General features: G+C 42.9%; 1 protein-coding gene across 1 annotated transcript in view; it reads left to right on the plus strand.

The window, feature by feature from the left end:
• The first annotated feature begins 701 nt into the window (after positions 1-701).
• Positions 702-20,109, plus strand: part of LOC133424898 (GON-4-like protein) — a 142,181-nt gene continuing 122,773 nt past the window's right edge. The window contains 6 exon segments of the mRNA XM_061715478.1: positions 702-867; positions 5,152-5,278; positions 5,379-5,521; positions 5,806-5,880; positions 10,701-10,769; positions 11,807-11,911. Coding sequence (XP_061571462.1) covers positions 5,218-5,278; positions 5,379-5,521; positions 5,806-5,880; positions 10,701-10,769; positions 11,807-11,911 — 453 coding nt within the window. The 5' untranslated portion in view covers positions 702-867; positions 5,152-5,217.

Consider the following 20,109-nt stretch of genomic DNA (forward strand, 5'->3'; position numbering starts at 1 on the left):
AATTCTTGAGACGTAGATTTAAATTTGAAGTTGACCCCTGTGTTTTTTGCAATGAATCGGAAGAATCTCTTGATCACATGTTTTTATTGTGTCCTGTCTCAAAAATCTTTTGGCAAGAAATTAGAAATTGGCTATCTTTAAAAATAAATGACATTCCAAATACTGGCTAAATACCACATACATTGTTGTAAGTGGAGAAAAATGAAGCCCTCTTTCCATTTTTTTATAAATGATTTCAAAAGTTTTTTTCTTTCTTTAAAAAATATTAAGTCAAATAACTCTGCAAAAAAATTAGTAACCGATATATCAAAGTATCTTTATTTTAAGTCTCTTTCCGAAATGTCGATGCTATTTGCTTTGTAATGCCTTACTGTTCCTTCGTATTGACTTTACTTGTCTCTTATCTTTGTTTATATGTCTCTTGTTCATAAAACCTCCTGGATGTTCTTTTTTCTTATATTTCCTCTACTAGTAGTTTTGTATAAAGTGTGTTTTTCTTGTTTAAAAAATTCTGTTCAATAAAAAAAAAAAAAAAAAAAAGCCTGCAGCTGGGTTGCAATAAACTGAGAGAAGAAGATGAGAGAAGAAGGAAGTGTTTGTTATGGCCCGGATACAGTATTTTATTGTGGAGGGTTTATCCCGGAAGTGTGTTTGTTATGGCGGCCCGGATACAGTATTTTATTGTGGAGGGTTTATCCCGGAAGTGTGTTTGTTATGCAGCAGGAGAAGCTGCTCTGCTAAGGAAGCTTCAGCGTAAACATGGTTAAATAACTAACTAACTACCTAAGGCCGGGAATCGAACCCTCGACCAGCCGGTCACCACCCGGTACCAGCCCGGTAACCAGGTCGACCCGCCGCGGCAGCTCGGTGAGTCTCCCGCCGGTACCGGTCCAGTTTACCGGGTTTGCGCCAAACAGCTCTGGTACCGTCAGGTGGTTCCGCTAGCCCGAACCGGGTTAATGTTCCCGGTACTGGGTCGCCGGTACCAGCGACCCGGAACCGGTCCAGTTTACCGGCGACCCGGTGTTCTGCCAATGTTTGCTACCTGCCGAGAAATGCTACTTTGTGGTTCTGCGCATGCGCAGTTGATTTTCAGTTTGCCACGCTAAATGGATAATATGGGATGTTGAGTATTTGATCCTTCAAAATACACGGCCCATTACATGAATTGCATTACACTTTGTGAACATTATACGATACAAAAGGAAAAATAAATAATTCTATCGGTGCGTCCGAAATGCCATACTAAACAGTATATACTAAAAAGTATACTTCATTTCGGCACACTTTTGAGTAAATATCAGTAGTATGCATTAATTCGGACGTACTATTAAGAGCGCACACGTCTAGGGCTGCAGCTATCGAATATTTTAGTACCGAGTATCAAGTATTCTACTGAAAATTCCATCGATTAATCGAATAATCAGATAAAACATATTTTTGTTTAGTTAAAGAGCAATTATAAATATACATAAGATGTTAGATGTTAATTGACATTACTAAGACTAAATTATATAATACAGTAGGTTCATGGCTGTGCATTTAAAAACCCTGAACTTACACCAGTTGACCAAATTCACTGCCATCACTCAAAAAACTAAGGATCTTACCCAGAAATGTTCTTATTTCTAACCTAAAAATGACATTACACCTGATAACACACAAAACTTAAAAGGTTAGGTGTTTTTCCCACGTGTTTCAATTGAACTTTCATTTGTGTCAAGCAAATTTAAAGTTCTAGTTAAGTTTTAAGTTAAAGTATAAGATTTTGAGTTTTGGCAGTGTTCAAAATAAAATTCTGAGACCTGCTGTATTGGAGCACATTAGACACCAGTGCTGCTTGTTTTATCCACGAATGACTACAGAGCTAAAATTGAAAACAACTAATTTTTATTTTTCTGACATTTTCTGCCTTTTTTTTAGTTAAAACTGTAGCGGGAACAGATGTTTAGAGGAACCTATGTATGTAAGGGGTTAGAGGGGGAACATATAGGAGAACGGACCAGACGAATATAGCGTGGATTGAAAATAAAAGTTAAGCACTGAGCTACATGTGTCTCCCGTCTGGGCTATTGCAGACTGCCTGAGCACGACATGTTACTAAAACCAAACATATCCGCCTCCTCTTTCTTCTTCCTTTACGTGCGCGTTGTGCCACATTAAATGTAGTCCGGGCGAAACACCCTGCCTTGAGCTGGCAAAATTAAACGATTCCTCGAGGCAGAGAAAATTCCTCGATCATTTTTTGTAATAGAATTACTCAAATTATTCGAGGAATCGTTTCAGCCCTACACACGTCACTTCCTGCCGTACGGAGGGGGGGAGTTGTTACCATGGTAACCTTTCAAAGCAGCAGTAGCAGCACCACTCCGCTATTTCCTGGCCGAAACATGATGACATTATATAATATTATTATATACGAATATTATGATATTGTAGAATAATATTATTATACTTAATTTTATACTTATGACATATACGTATTACTTAGCAACCAATCACCGCTGAATTGCATTGTGGGAGGTTTCTGCTCGGCTAGTGTCCATCAATCCACACTAATACATTTCTCCGGAATGAGTATGGATAGAGCATACATTTTGCATACTCATTAGGGTGGAAGTAAGCAATTTCGGACGTGGGTGCAAGGTGCATTCTGGGACACGGCGGCCATTGCCGATGCCTTGTGAGTGCAAACAAAGCAGTGTACTAGCAGTGTGGTAGCACGGAACGCAAAAAAAAAAGTTAAAATGTTGGAAAGGAACTGGTATTTACCGGGATACCTTAAACAAGGTAGCCTGGGACCGTTATTTGGAGAAAATAGTGATAATTAACGGACAAGATCGCTAATGGTGTAACTTTTCACCGCTTTCATGCTCGGAAGTAGAGCCACGGAGACCAAGCATCTGAAATAACAGCGTCGTCGGCTCTCTTGGATCGCAGCTGTAAGACGACCAAACATAACTTTCCACAGTATCCCGATTTCGATGAGTCTGCTCCCTGCATTTTCATTCTGGTAAGTTAAAGATAGTGTACGGTTATCTTTTTATACAGTCTCTTCTTCAACCGCGACACCACACACACATATAGAAGTGCGCACACAAACGCACGTAAAGGCAGTCACAAGGCTAACACTATCTAACTTACATCATGACATGTAAGAAATTGAAGAGTTATTACAGGTGCCATGTCATGATTATGAGTGTCACGTCTATCTAATGCATAGTGTTAGCCTTGTGACTGCCTACGTGTGTTTGTGTGCGCGCTTGTATGTGTGTGGTGTCGCGGTTGAAGGAGAGACAATGTATAAAAAGATAATCGTACACTATCTTACCAGAATGAAAATGCAGGGAGTAAACTCATCGAAATCGGGATACTGTGGAAGGTTATGTTTGGTCGCTGCGATACAAGCGAGGCGACGACTCTTTGTTATCTCAGATGCTTGGTCTCCGTGGCTCTGCTTCCAAGCAGGAAAGCGGTGAAAAGTTACACCAATAGCGATCTTTTCACCACGTCTGTTATGGGTGCAGCTGCTGCACCCACAACACAGCAATGGGTTACCATGGTTTACAGAATAACGGAAAGTATTGATTACAAGTAAGACACAACGAAGAGGGAGCACGTCTGTACACAGTGTGCAGTGGCCTGAAGAGCAGCTAATGTAGCATCGGAAATGGTGGGTCCGCCAAGTGATGATGTCAAGACGACCAAGCCCTATTGGATATTCATTCTGTCATTGGCCTTTATTTAACCAGGCTGGTAATTAAGAACATTTTTATTTACAATGACGGCCTGGCAAGAGACAAGGAAGTGGTTTAGGGAGCAAAGCAGCAGAAATTGGCAGAACACCGGTCCAGTTTACCGGCGACCCGGTACCGGTCGGGGATACCGGGTTCAGCCCTGCAGGAGACGTGGGAAAGGGATCTGAACCTGACATTTAGTGATGAAGATCGGAACAGAATTTGTAAAAATATTAGCGTAGTTTCAAGGGATGCAAGAGTTCATTCAGTTCAGAATTATACATGTTTTTACTGGACTAACCTAACTCCTAACGCTTACCTAACGCTAACCTAACTCCTAACGCTAACCTAACTCCTAACGCTAACCTAACTCCTAACCCTAACCTAACTCAGCAAGTACAAAAAAGAATACCCAAAATTAAACAAAAAACCCTACAGACCAGTCGCGAAATTATCATCTACAAACAAACAGGACAGGACCCTAAACACAACCGAATCACGAGTTCATAACAATAACAAGCAACCTAGCCCTAACACCCAAAAATGGTCACTTTTGCGTCCACCAGGACCTCACCCTTGAATATAATTTACTATACCCCACCAGGTGACTCCGACCAACCCAAAACTCAAACCTTAATCCTACCCTGACCCGAACCCTAATCCTAACCTCAACCTAACCCGAACCCTAATCCTAACCTCAACCTAACCCGAATCCTAACCAACACCCTAAACCCAACCCTAACCTCAAATCCCTACCCTAACCCGCACCCCTAACCTTAACCTAACTCTGACCCCAAAACCTAAGCTTAACCTAACCCTAACACATTAACCTAACCCTAACCCCAAGTTCTAACCCTCACCCTAAAATATAACCTTAACCTAACCCTGACCCCAAATTCTAACCCTAACCCCAAATTCTAACCCTAACCCTCACCCTAAAACCTAACCTTAACCGAACCCCTAACCTTAACCTAACCCGAATTCTAACCCTAACCCCGACCCCAAACCCTAACCCTAACCTAAACCTAACCTAAACCTAACTGTGGCAAGGGTGGAGGAGCAGCCATAACGATATTCAGGTGTTGTTGATTATGGGGGGTCTGGTTGTGTGAGCGTCCTTGATACTTAATCACTGATACCATCTGTATTGATCACTGATATTGGTATCGATCACTGATTTTGGTATCGATCACTGATATTGGTATTGATCGCAGATATTATCGGTGTCGATCGCAGATATTATCGGTATCGATCACTGATATTATCGGTATCGATCACTGATATTATCGGTATCCATCACTGATATTATCGGTATCCATCACTGATATTATCGGTATCGATCACTGATATCGGTATCCGTCACTGATACCATCGGTATCCATCACTGAGAGAATTGATCCCTGCGTTCCAGCAGACGGTGAGGCGAAGTCAGTGAGATCCGGAGGACAGCGGAGACCTCGGACAGATCTGGACGTCGGCCATGCCTCAGACAGGAAGTCCCGTTAACCGCGCCCAGGAAGTGGAGATGACACCTGTCTCAGGTGAGGAGCTCAGGAGCAGACAGTTGAACACGTGAGGAGGGGGGGGGGCACAGCTTTGGTCACAGCTTTGGTCACACCTGTATCTCTATCTCCCGCTCAGGTCAGGGGGGGCTGGGCAAGGAATCCGTTGCCATGGAGACAGGAGAGTCCAGCGAGGACGAACTGGGACGGCTGGACATCGATCTGGACCGGAAGTCCAGACGGCACAACCTGACGTCCAGCAACGTCCGCGCCATCCTGCACGTGAGCAGCCTCCGTCTTGCACCTGAACCAGTTTACAGGTGGTCTCTGTGCACCTGAACCAGTTTACAGGTGGTCTCTGTGCACCTGAACCAGTTTACAGGTGGTCTCTGTGCACCTGAACCGGTTTACAGGTGGTCTCTGTGCACCTGAACCGGTTTACAGGTGGTCTCTGTGCACCTGAACCGGTTTACAGGTGGTCTCTGTGCACCTGAACCGGTTTACAGGTGGTCTCTGTGCAGGTTAACTAGCTAAAAGCTGTTCTCTGACGCGCGTCTCTGTTCCAGGAGGTGATCACCCACGAGCACGTCGTGGCCATGATGAAGGCCACCATCAGGGACACGCAGGACCTGCCCATGTTTGTGAGTTGGTTTCCATCGTGATCCATCAGCTGATGGTCGGAGTTCAACCTGCAACTCCTCGTGTCGACATTCAGGACCTCTTGAAGGGTTCACGTCACGCTTTTCTGTTTTTATAAAGTGTTTCTAAACGAATACCGTAGAAATCACCGTAACCTCAAAAATTAGTTGTACTTGCAGATTAGGTCCGGGGAGGTTATGACCACTGCTTCTAAACAATTATATCAGAACTTAGATTTTTATGACAGATTGGATGTTAGAAGCAGAGGTGGTTAACTCTCCTGGTTTCTGTTGGCAGTAATTTCAGCAACATTGATAGACGACATGAACACGTATAAGTTAAAAGGACCTTGGTTGGTCTGCAGGAACCCTGTCGATCCATCGCTGAGGAGGATTAGCTAACTAATATTCAGCTGTAACCTAAAACTACTAAAACTGGTGCACGTTGTTCTGGTCTCAGATTAGGTGCAGGGCAGCATGCAGCTCCTGAAGCTCTGGCCTGCAGACATGGGTGGGGGGAGCACAACAAACTGAAGAAATAATAGTGTTTTCAGCTGTTTTCTAGAAGTCTCATCTGAGACTATGAAACCAAGAGAAGGGGGTCGAGGTCCAGCAGGAACCAGCAGATCTCTGCTCAGATGACCTCAGAACAACCACAGCAGCTCAGAGACGTACTGCGGGGACCATTTAGAGCTCTGAACCTTGAATTGAACTAGAACTTAAAAACTAATCCTAAAACTGGAAGTCAGTGAAGCATTTTTATGATTGGAGTGATGCGGTCCCTCTTCCTGGTGGTGAAACAGCTGCTGCAGGCCATTCAGGGACTGATGAAGAGAGAATTACAGTAATTCAGCTGTGAAAGCAGGAATAATCATTTCCATTTCTGCCTTAAAAACAACATGTCTTATGTTTCATTGATGGAAAACACTGAACATGAACCTGAGCATCTCAGGACACAGAATGGTCCAGAACAACCCGAGGTTGCACAAGGTAAGGTTACGGTTAGGGTTAGGCCTCGGTTTTATCGTCGGGATGTAACTGTCAGGAGCACAAATAACAGTCTCTCTTTAACTTGAGTTTAACTGCAGAGAGTTTATATCCGACCAGGACTCGATGACCGTCAACCTTTTAACTCATCTGGATGGACATAGCAAAGAAGCGGGGTATCATCAGCATAAAGATGATGGGAAACGCTGCTAAACTTTGTAATTAATTGACCACGAGGCAACGTGGACAACGCTAACAGAATGGGTCCAAGAACAGGTCCCAGAGGAACACCGCAGGGCAGGAAGGTCTGCTGATAGACAGAGAAGCTCCTGGCAGGTGAATCAGAGACTCCCACCATCTGGTGGAGCCGTCCAACAAAATAAGTCTCAGAAGCTGAGCTTCGGTCCAAAAGAACCAGTACTGAACTAACCCCCACCCCCCCCATGACACCTGGAACGCGTAGAATAACGGCTGTTTACTGAGTAATTCCTGGTATTCAGGTGGTGCCCCGTTCGGATTTATTCATATTGATGATTGATTAAGTTTATCAATAAACAAAAACTTTATTGAAAATATACAAAATCTCAAACAGGATAATGGACAAATAGCAATTTAAATGCAATATGAAAAGAAAGGAAAACCTACAATAAAAAATGGGGATTCTTGTGAAGAGTACAAAAAATAAAAAACAAGGCGCTCTAATAATTAAAAGGTGCATATGAATAACAAAATAAATTAAGCATTTAAATTCACATGATGGAGCATAGAAAAGGAGAGGAATTATTAGATTAGAATAACAAGTAACGAGCAATGTCTAGACTTATTTGACTTGCATTTTTGTTTTCTACTCTTTTGAGACATGTAAAAAAAATCTTAAAATCGTTAATAAAAGGAGGAGGGTTTACAATTTCTCCATTTGGCACAATGAATATGGTACTTACCATCAGAAACAGAAAATTCCAAATCATCCATGAAGAAAACAATATGGCTTCATTTTTTTTAAAGAAATTCTGCCACAGGATAGACCTTATTCATAATTGTAAAATGTACTTCTTTAACTTTAGGCAATATACCGGGACCGCAGACCAGAACGCAGCTCTCGAGGCTCCGGCCTGCAAACATGCTCAAAAGAGAAAAAAGAGATGGACAAAAACGATAGCTATGAGATATTTATAATAATAAAAATGGAAATGGAGAAGAGAGGAAGGGAAAAGGAGAGGAGAAGAAGGGTGAAAGGCACCGCCCAGCGGATCATGTCGGTGCCCCCCTGCAGCATAGGCCTATTGCGGCCCTATGCTGCAGGGGGGCAAAGCTATATTTGAGACTAACTATTATAGCCTAGGGAAGTCGCTAAAGCTGAAGAAACGACCACAACCGACTGGTTGATTTCTTCTCTAATTCTTGTGATTTTACTGTTAAAGAAGCTCATAAAGGCTTCACTACTGAGAGCTGCAGGAATGCACGGCTCAACAGAGTTGTGACTCTTTTGGCCCTTTTGCACTAGTATCTACTCAGCTCGGTTCTACCCGCCATGGCCCCGTCTTGCGCTTTTGCACTAGGGGCTGAGGTGGGTAGAGCCGCTCCAAGCAGATACTTTTTCTGTAACCATTCTGGCGAGGTTCTAACCGGGCTGAGCCGGGACTATTTCTGACGTCACCACCCTCTGCGCCACCGATTGGTCGGGGGGCGGGGCCGTCATCACCCTCCACGCCACTGATTGGTCGGGGGGTGGGGCCGTCAGACGTTTGAATCAGGAAGCAGGAGTCAGCGCGAGAACGACTCGCGGCTTGCGGCGATTTTATTATAAAGCGCAAAACGTCTGTTGGGTGATCCAACTCTAGAACAGATGTTCATAAACCTGGGGGCTGACGAGCGAATTAAAAAAGGGATGTAGACGGGCTGTTTTACTCTCAGCCGCTCGCGGCTCCAGCTGATTTCTCATCAGCGCCGACACGAACAAAGCGGTTGCGCTCGATTGCATCGAGTACGTCACAGCAGCTTCACCCCAATCCCCCCACTTCTCACCTGGCTGTGGAAAAACAAACAGGGACAAAACGGGTGGAGCTGCGACAAGCCGCGCTGCGCCGCGCCGGGCTAAGGCGGTACTAATGCAAAAGCGCCATTTGTCAGCCTGGCTACAGTGCTGAACAGAAAACGTGGGTTACTTTTGTTATCCTCTATCAACGTTGAATAATAAGCTTTTCTGGCTTTGCGAATGGCTTTTTTATACACTATTAGAATATCTTTCCATTCACGATAGGAGTCTACAGACTTACAAGAGTACCACTTCCTTTCCATTTTACGCACGTTTTGTTTCAACATGCGAATATCTGAATTATACCAGGCAGTTAAGCTCCTGTGGCTAGAAACCCTCCTTTTCAAAGGAGCAACTTCATCTAAAGCTGAGTGCAACAGATCAGCAGAGTTACTAACAAGAAAATCATCATCAGAGGTAGAACCCAGGTCACTGGCCTCTACTGCTTCACTATTTTCCACTGTCGTAAGATGAGCAATGGCCTCCTTATATTTAGCAATAGCTTCATCAGACAAACATCTGCTAAAATAATACCTCCTATTTTGCACTTCAACATCAGCAAAATGAAATTCAAATGTTATTAAGTAATGGTCGGATAAAAGGGAGTTCACAGGTGACACCAACAGATCATCAGTTTCAACACCGTAGGTGAGAACGAGATCGAGAGTATGATTAAAACAGTGCATCGGTTTGTCCACTTTTAAAATCACCCACTATGAGGAATTTATCTGTACTGATCAATAATCCAGAAAGGAAATCTGAAAATTCCCACGGAGCGACGGAGCGAGAGCATGCGACTAAACATGTTATCGCTGGTCAGATTGGGGAGGGGACCAGAGAAACCTACGGAGTCCGACATGGTTTTGGCGTAGTTACACACCGAGACAATATTCATTTTGGTCACTTCCGACTGGCGAAGACGGGAGTCATTAGCTCCGACATGGATGATAACTTTACCAAATTTACGATTACCTTTTGCCAGTAGCTTCAAATTTGCTTCAATGTCGCCTGCTCTGGCCCCCGGGATGCAACTATGGTCGCTGGAGTCGGCTTCACATGCCTGACTATGGAGTCGCCAATCACCAGGATCGGGTTCTCAACGGGTGTGTCGCTGAGTGGGGAAAATCGGTTAGACACGTGAAGCGAGTGGTGGTGTTCCGTGCACCTTTTAGGACTACGCTTCATCCGAACCATCACCCACCGGCCCTGCCTGGCCGGCTGCTCGGGAGCTGTAGGGGAGCAGCTAACGGCAGCTACTACAGGCTGGTCGGCCGCTAACTTAGCCTGGTTAGCTGACGAGTCTATCGGACTATGGTCAAATTGGCAGAACTGGACCTCTAACTGACTGAGCCCCGCCTCCAACCCTGCAAATAAACTACACTTTAAGCACTTACCGTCTTGGCTAAAGGAGGCAGAGGAATAGCTAAACATTTCACACACTGAGCAGCAGAGAGGTGAAACGGTGGAGAAACGGAGACGGAGAGGCCATGCTAAGATGCTAACGGAAGCTAACGGACAGAAAATGTATTGGTGATTGGTGACAATGAAAGTTGCGGAAGAGAAAATGAGCGAGTGTTGAAATAAAGACAGAAATGTACCAGATATATTGCTATTTTACCAGAAAACAATCTAAGTTTAGACAAAAAAGTCGGGAGAGATCAGAGCCTGCAAACGCTGCGCAGCAGCAACAGACCGCAACACCAGGAAGTGACGCGATGCGTGACGCAGTACGTTACCCAATCAGCAAGCCAGAGCAAGTTATTCAGGTTGTTCAGCTAACAGGGTTTCTGTCATCCACCAGGAGCCGAAGATGACCCGGTCCAGACTGAAGAAGGCTCAGGAGGGACAACTGAACCCCGTCTCCCCCCAGGTAAAGAGTCTTTACTACCTGCTGAATCTACCTGTCCGCTCCGTCAACCCCCCGAGCTGTTTCAGTGAGAACATTTAAAACTACTGCTGTTTACTTAAGGCTGGATTATGGTTCTGCGTTAAATCCACACCGAGCGTGCACCGCAGGTTGCGCCGTGTTGCGCACCCCACGGCGCACCCCACGGCGCACGCCACGCCTAGGCGCCTCCCAAAAATTGTAACTACGACCCTACACAGACCGAGAGGGCTGTGATTGGTTTGCTTGGTAGCAACCAGTTCCAGTTCCGGTTCGTGAAGTGGCGGCGGCCTCCGTCAGTCGTTTATCGACTATGGATGCTTGCCAGTGCACTTCCTTGACCGTTCGTGTTTTTTTGTTTTGGTTTTTTGCACAATAGTTGTCCATATCTCTTTGATTCACTGTGACCGGAAAAGTCGGATAAACCATTCAGGAAAAGATCGCACCCCCCTAGCGCTCTGGGGGGGTTTTGCACCGCAGCGAAATGGAGTGACAGAGAAGTCCGAAGGGTTCACGACGGCGTCACGGCAACGGCGTGTGTTCTGCGATGGTGTAACGCAGAACCATAATCCAGGCTTTAGCTGAGCTTGGTAGCCTGAGGACCCATGAGGAGGTCTGGTTCAGGAGTTCCTCCCTGCTACAGGGTCTGGTTCAGGAGTTCCTCTCTGCTCCAGGGTCTGGTTCAGGAGTTCCTCCCTGCTCCAGGGTCTGGTTCAGGAGTTCCTCCCTGCTCCAGGGTCTGGTTCAGGAGTTCCTCCCTGCTCCAGGGTCTGGTACAGGAGTTCCTCCCTGCTCCAGGGTCTGGTACAGGAGTTCCTCTCTGCTCCAGGGTCTGGTTCAGGAGTTCCTCTCTGCTCCAGGGTCTGGTTCAGGAGTTCCTCCCTGGTGATAGCAGCTCCAGATGGGCAGCAGGAACACAGGAACCAGCAAAGTTCCAGGCTACGTCTGCGGTGCCTCATAACCACCTGCTGCAGGTAGATGTTGATGTTCCTCATGAGGTTAATAACCCGTCTGTGTTTCAGCCTCCTCAGTTTGTGGACATCGATCTGGATGATGATGAAGACTCGTCAGATGAAGAGTATTGTCCCGAGGAGGAGGATGAGGAGGAGGAGGACACCGCTGAGGAGGTGAGTGAAGCCGACAGGTCCGACAGGTCGGACGTGGCTCTGTCTAACCACCAACAGGATGTGATGAAGCTGAGGACGACCTTAAAGGCCCATCTATGCTTGCAGTTCAGAATGCGTACGCGTGACGTCACGCGTATCCTGCGTTCATTTGGCGCGTCGACAGGCACGTTCTCAAAAAGACACTGAACGCGTACGGGACCTGCAGTTCTCGCTCTGGGCACTAGTATCGCTGTTCCCAGTCTGATCCCAGCTGGCACGATTATGCTGCTCTCAGCTGGAGAAAGTTCCCCATGCAGGTTAACTTGCCCCTCGTTAACTCACTTTAACTTCACTTTAGTTTTACACCAGAATTTGTTTTTTTTTTTTAATTGAAAGATAGATACAAACAAACAAAGCACATAAAAGGAGGCCTTGGCCATGCCCAATTAATGCGCAAGGCCAAAGCAAAACTTTTTATAACAATCATGAAAAATGCAGGGGGTGATGGGGAAAAAGCTGTGGCAAAACATCAACAAATTAACAGGCAAACAGAGTAAACAAGGTAATAGTGAATTAGAACTGATTATTGATAATAAACTAGCAAGGAATCCAGCCTCTCTCGCCACCGAAATGAACACATTTTTCTTGAAATCGGTTGAGGACATTACAAAACTCTTCATGGGGGCGCCCTCTGGCTGTGCTGTCAGCTGGGGAGCTGGCACCGCAGCCGAAGGGCCTACGTTCAGTATACAACCGATTACAAGAAATGAAGTGGTTAAAATCACTGGCTCCTTAAACAGCTCTAAAGCCAAGGATGCCCATGGTATTGATACCATGTTCCTTAAAACCCATATCCAATCACTAGCCGATCCCATCGCACACCTTGTTAATCTGACAGATTAACAGACAGATTAAAGACAGACGTGCAGAACTATAGGCCCATCAGCATTCTACCTGCCCCCTCCAAAATACTAGAGAAATGGGTTCTAATGCAACTCACAGAATATCTAAATTTAGACCACACCCCGCTGCATCCTGCTCAATTTGGTTTCCGGAAACACCATTCAACTGAAACAGCCATCAACTTGTTTTTAGAAAAGACCAAGCACTCTCTTGACAAAACGGCATGTGTTGGAGCAGTGTTCCTAGATTTGAAAAAGGCATTTGATACCGTTGATCACACAGTACTGCTAAACAAACTGTCTTCTTTCAATTTTTCAGAACAGGCAATCAGGTGGACCAAATCATATCTAGCTGACAGGAAACAGTGTGTAGCCATCGAAGGTGCCAGATCCCTTCAACTGCCATGTACAGTAGGGGTTCCTCAGGGGTCAATACTCGGGCCTATCCTGTTCTCACTGTACATTAACGACATGCCTGATGTGTGCAAGAACACTCATATTCAAATGTACGCAGACGACGCAGTAATTTTTACTTCTGCCAAAACTGTTCAAGAAGTGTACTCACTACAGAACTGACCCATATCAATGAGTGACTGAAGAAATCATGTCTTCTCTGAAACTAAAAAAAAAACGTCTGCATGTACTTTTCAAAAAAACCAAAGAATCCAGATCACTCTGGCGTCTTCCTAGGAGGAGAGGAGCTAGAGCTAGTGAACAAATTCAAATACCTGGGAGTCACATTGGACTCCACCCTCTCTTTCCGGAATCATGTCAACAGGATCTCAAAAATAATCAAATTCAACCTTGCCAATTTCAAAACTATAAGACCATCTCTCACTACCAAGGCAGCCAGAGTGTTCATGCACGCAATGGTCATGTCACACATCGAATATGGATTCACCAACTGGTCTTTCACTACTAAAACGACACTCAACCAAGTAGAATCACTATACAAAAGAGCAATAAAAATACTTGACAAAAAAACCGTAACATACCACCATTGTCATATACTTAGAAAATATGGTCTGCTCAACTTCAACAACTTCACTGATTTTAAATATGCCTGTACCATATATAAAATACTGAAGGCTGAAGGGCCTAGCACCGCCTCCTATGTCTGCCTACGTCACGCAAAACGTGAATGCCATACCACGAGGGCAACTGTAAGAGGAGACTGCATGATCCCACACAGACGCACATCACGTGGACAGGCAGTACTCTCAAGCGTGAGTAGAACAGTCTACCAACTACCATAAGAGAATGTGACACATATGCTACATTTAAAGTTAACCTGAAAAAATGGTTGCTACACAGACAAACTTGTGACCATGTTTGATGTAACCACTGTTATCATGTAGCGCTGTCATACTGTTATTACTACTACCTCTCCTTTAGTTAATTATTTTATTTTTTTTCCCCATTCCCACCGTTCAATGACTTAAAACTAAAATCAATCCTTCACCACCACATCTAAACCAATAGCATGACCCGGTCTTGCATTGCTGCAACCCCATTCCACCTACATCCCCCTACCTCTTTTTTCTTTCTTTTTTTTCTTCTCTTCTTTTTTCTTTCTTTTCTCAAGTCCACAGTCCCATACACCACACACTTTACACCTCTACTCTGCACTTAATAGCTGTGACACCAGGACTTTACATAGACACTTGCACTTTATTTAGTCTGCTGCTATAACTTATAACTATAACTTATGAATGTAAAATACTATGAAATGTGTTATGGGGTTGGTTGTATTATTGTTGTATTGGTTTATTATTGTACTATTGTATTTTTTTAACTGAACACTCTATTGGTCTTAACTTGCCTGTTTTTATATCCTAGCCGGGGGGGGGACTGCCAATGGGAATTAGCCAATAGGCTACATTTGGGTGCATCTGCCTTTATTTGTAAACGCATAATGATGTGCACTGTCCCTCCTCACCAAATAAATAAATTGAAATTGAAAAGTCATATCAGAATTACAAACTTTTGCCTTGGGTTGAGCAACATCAGTATTACAAAATATACACTGAGAATCTAATTATTGTACAACATAAAATAAAAATTAAATAAAAACAAGGGCCATCTTATATTAAATCCTATCTTTCAAGTAAAGAAAACTGTTTAAGGGCTTTCTTTTCTTTAACAAGACTCAAGGACTTACTCAAGAGCTTTAGCTCATTTCTCCAACGGGTCAAACACGGTTTGGTCTTAAAAAAATCTACATTTGTGAATGAAGAACTTTCCCAATAACACCAAATTATTAAGGACAAAGTCCAAATTCTTGTCTTCAACAAAATAATATTATTCTAGTCTATTCCACCCATTTTTTTGGAAAATCATATTAGGAAAAATAAACCAGATGGAATGTCTGTTTGTAAGGAAAGATTTTAACCATTTCAGTTTCAAGACACCATTCATAATATTGAAATCGATCACATTCAACATCATCATAGTTTTTTACCATGTCAATCCTTCTTATATATTGACATCTATTTCTCCATATGAACTTAAAATTAACTGTATTTATTGTTTTTTTGTTTGTTTTTTTATTTATTTAATTTTTTTTATCAATCAATAGCCAAAGTAACAATGGTACATACATCTCATAACTATTTTGAAGAAAAAAAAACAATAGAAAGATCACTACATTAAGTGACCGTAGTGTACCAAGTATCACTAAAAGAAAATCACAAGTCAAAGATTTTTTTACCCTTTTTTTTTTTTTTTTACCCCTCCAACATAGAAACATAAAAATAAAATAAAAATAAATGGATATGAAATTATAGCAGGATAAGAATTAATTACGCCAAAAAAAGAATAGAAAAAAAAAATAAAAATAAAAAATAAATAAATAAAAAAAAAATCAAGAAAGTTCAGGCCACCATGTTCATAGGAGTTCATTAAGACTGATTTTCTAATGTAGTGTATTCTGTTTTTCCACACAAAATTATAAAGTATGTTATCAATGGCTCTAGAGGTCTGTTTATTCACATCGAGAGATAAAGCTGCATAAGTCAATCGGGATATGCCCTCTGCCTTGGTTAGTAGAATTCTTCCTCTAATGGATAAGTCTCTTTGTAGCCAAGAGTTTAGTTTTTTCTGTATCTTTCTTATGGTAGGGCTGAAGTTCAAAGAGCATCTAGTGTCTTGATTTTTGTTAATAACAATACCGAGGTAAGTGACAGAATCTTTCACAGGAATGTTAGAGATAGAGGAAACATCACAATCTTTGAGAGCCAGCAGCTCACACTTATTAACGTTTAAACAGAGCCCAGAGGCATTGGAAAACATCTGAATTAAATTAATGGCTACTGAAACCTGTGAAGCATCTTTTAAAAATAAGGTGGTATCGTCAGCCAGCTGACTAATAATAATATCGTTTTCAGCTATTGTGATACCTTTCAAGGGGCTGATCTTAATGTAATCAGAGAGTAATTGAGCACAAATCAGAAACAAGTACGGCGAGACCGGACATCCTTGTCTGACTCCGCGCTTTAAATCAAATCTGGGAGAGGTGCCTGCATACAGTTTAATTGAACAATTTGCGTTATTATACATGGTCTTAATGGCGGCACAAAAGTAAGGGCCAAAACCAAAATTTTCCAAGGCCTGAAATATAAAGTTGTGTTCGATTGTATCAAATGCCTTGCGGAAATCTAGAAACAAAATTAAACTATCATCATTGCAAAGATCGGCGTAGTCAATAAGGTCGAGAACAAGCCTGATGTTATTAGATATATGTCTATGTCTCATAAACCCAATTTGGGTTTCATCGATAATGTAATCCAACACAGTTTTTATTCTGTTGGCAAAAATCTGAGCCAAGATTTTGTAGTCACCGTTAAGAAGGCAGATTGGTCGCCAGTTATCAATACAAAGCGGGTCTTTTCCAGGTTTTGGAATTAGGGTTAAAAGGCCTTGAGATAAAGTGGGAGGGAGAGTTTGATTTGTAATGCTTTCTATAAACACACCATGGAGGAAGGGGGCTAATTTTTCTGCAAAAGAAATATAAAACTCAGAAGTTAAGCCGTCGACTCCGGGAGATTTATTAAGCTTTAGGTGTTTAATGGCAAACAGGACTTCGTCTGGAGTTATAGGGCTATCACAGAGCTTTTTTTGGTCATTCTTGATTAATTTTGTTTCAGTGAGATATCCAAAGAAGTTGTTAGCATCAGCTTCACTATACTGTGACTCATATACATTTCTATAAAATGTGGAACAGTAATTAGCAATTGTTTTGGGGTCGTCAGTAGTAATTCCATTGATAGTGAGTTTTCGAATAGAATTGCTTTTACCACGAGATCTTTCTAATTGAAAGAAATATGCAGAATTTTGTTCCCCTTCCTCCAACCATTTCCTCCTTGACCTCACAAAAGCTCCCTCCGCTTTCATCCTGTATATTTAATTTAATTTATTTTGCTGTAAGATTAAATCCTGTATGTCATTTTCTGATAAATTTTCAGGTAAAATTTGCGAGAGAGCAGTTATTCTAGAAATTACATTTGTCTCCTCAATTTTTCTAGATTTGGATAATAAGGACCCATACTCTCTTAAATACTTAGCTACCTCAAATTTAAAAAGTTCCCAGTTTCTGCAAAAGCATTTATCATTTAAAGCCTTGTTCCAGAAAAAGTTTATCAATGTTTGGACCTTCTTAATTACTGAATCGTGTTTCAAAACAGAATTATTAAGTTTCCAATAAGCGCCTCTAAATGTGTGAATTGTGCTAGATTTAACAAAGATACATAACGACACAGCTCTATGGTCAGTTAGAGGAGTTGTTATTATATTAACAGAAAGGTTATTCTCATCTAAACAATCAGAAACTAACCAATAATCTATGCGTGACATTGAAGTGCAAGCCTTATTATTCCATGTATAAAGTTTAACGTTAGGATTTTTTTTCCTCCATATATCTACCAAATGGAATTTTTGCATGAATAGTAACAGACGAGAAGCTGAGGAATTGTTTGTACTTGGAGGCCACCTATCTATAGAACCATTCAGAGCAACGTTGAAGTCACCACCCACAAGAAAAATAACATTTGGGTATTTTGATAACCAGTGTAAAAAACGAGAATCTAGGGCATCAAACAAATAGTCATTTTCAGGTTTTGAGTTATACCCATATAAATTGGCAAGAAGGAGAATGTTGCTGTCAATGTTCAGTATTAGTATTACATATCGACCATCAGGGTCGCTTTCTGAGTGCAAGATAGCACCATCAAAGTTATTCTTTAAGATAGCGACCCCTGCTGATCTTTCTGAGCCATGCGAGAACCATATGTTATTTCCCCACTGAGTTTTCCAAAAAGAAGCATCATTAACCACCGTATGTGATTCCTGAAAAAAACAAAAATCAGATTTCTGCTGTTTTGCAAATAAAAATAAAGCTTTACGCTTAACATTCTCTCTTAATCCCCTGGCATTGAGAGAAAAGACTGATAAAGACAGTGAAAGAAGTGTTGTAATCAAAGTGAACAATTTCCACCCCTTAATAAACAATAGGTCTGACTAACCAGGAACAATATAACAAAAATATAAAAATATAACCTTATATTCCCAGGCACTAGTGCTGTAAACGAGACTGTACCATGAACAGTGTGTGTGTGCATAGAAAGAGCACAAACATCCATCAGGAAAATCTTGCTGTGATCTGATCTCCATCCGAGCAGGTGCAGAGTGCAGGTGTAGGTGCAGCAGGATGAGCTTCAAACGGAGACAGCAGCAAGATGACTATCAAGGAGGTCTTGACGTGTCCATCTGAGCAGAATCAGAAAGTATTTCTTGTGGAGACACCGGTGGGCATATCTCCTTCCCCTCTATTATCACACGATTCCCAGCAAAGTGTGCCTTCTTTCCTTCTTTTCTGGCAGCATCGATCAAGGGCCAAAGTTTTTCTCGCAGTGCTTTGTCAGTAGCAGTAAGATCCTCCGTGAATCTCAGCTTGTTCTCTGTGAGAAAGCTGCAGTTTTTGGCCGTTTTCCACACCAGGTCACGCGATGATCTGTTGGCAAAGCGGATGATGGTCGTCCTCGGTCTCCTTTGCTTGTCGTCATATCGACCCAGACGATGTGTGATGTCAATATCTTCTTTAATCTTAGCCCGGGTCTCCCCGACAACAGCACAGCAAATGTCGGCAACTTTGGCTTTGATATTTTCTTGTCTGTCTTCGGGGATACCGTGGAGCCTTAGGTTCCATCTTCGCTGGTATCTTTCTGCCTCGTTGACTTTCAATTCAACCTCCGACAGCCTCTGGGTGTTACTTTTACATGTGGACTTCACCGCTTTCATGTCAGTTTTCAGGGTTTCGACCTCCGTGAACACAAAGTCAATGGATTTTTTCAGAGCGTCGATGCTGACAGTATTATTGTTGATCATGCTCTCCAGATTATTGGAGCGCTCATTGATAAGGCCAGCAATATTTCTCTGTAACTCAGAAAGGGTTAAGTCGCCTTTCATCTTCTTCCCATCTGGTTTGGAAGGAGTATCAGGGTCGGACTCAGGAAAAGATGACAGCTCCGGGCTCTGGCTGCGACTGCAGGTGTTGGAGCCAGTATAATCATGCTCGGTTAGAGCGTGGGCGGCAGCGGTCGCAGAACAAGCCGGAGCACTAGTGGTCTTAGCAGTTGCCATCATACCTTTGGGTGAAACTTTCGTCGTATTCTTGGAGGGGAGTATTTTCTCTTTTTCTTTGCGTTTAAGCCCGTGCTCCGTCCGGAACATGGTGACAGCAGCCCAGAATTGAAGGACGTCAGTCTAGTCCGTCAGCTTATTTGATGTTAGCCGCCGCCGTTAGCTTTTTGATGAACTCGACGGACTTCGGTGTAAAAGCAGCGTTGGTGAAGCACTTCCTCAGTCAAATGGAGCAGGGAGATATAAAAAGGTCTTACAAAAAAGTCATGACTTGAAAGTTGTTCAAAAATAAGATAAAAAAGGGTGAAAACTGAAAACTCGACTCAGCCACGTACCTTCACGTCTGTACGGGCCGCCATCTTGCGCAGCCCGTCGAGCCGCCAGTCGCTCTTGCGCTGACTCCCGCTTCCTGATTCAAACGTCTGCCGGCCCCGCCCCCCGACCAATCAGTGGCGAGTAGGGTGATGACAGCCCCGCCCCCCGACCAATCAGCTGTTTTAATGTGGTGACGTCAGAAATAGTCCCGTGCTCAGCCCGGTTAGAACCTCGGTAGAATGGTTACAGAAAAAGTAATAATATGAAATAGTATTGATTTACTAATATTTATACCTTTACAAATATTTAAAAAAATTAGGAAAAAAGAGTTCCAGACATTTTATCGCTATGTTGGTCTCTCCTAAG

Source organism: Cololabis saira, chromosome 3 (assembly GCF_033807715.1).
Source record: "Cololabis saira isolate AMF1-May2022 chromosome 3, fColSai1.1, whole genome shotgun sequence".
Lineage (NCBI taxonomy): Eukaryota > Metazoa > Chordata > Actinopteri > Beloniformes > Belonidae > Cololabis > Cololabis saira.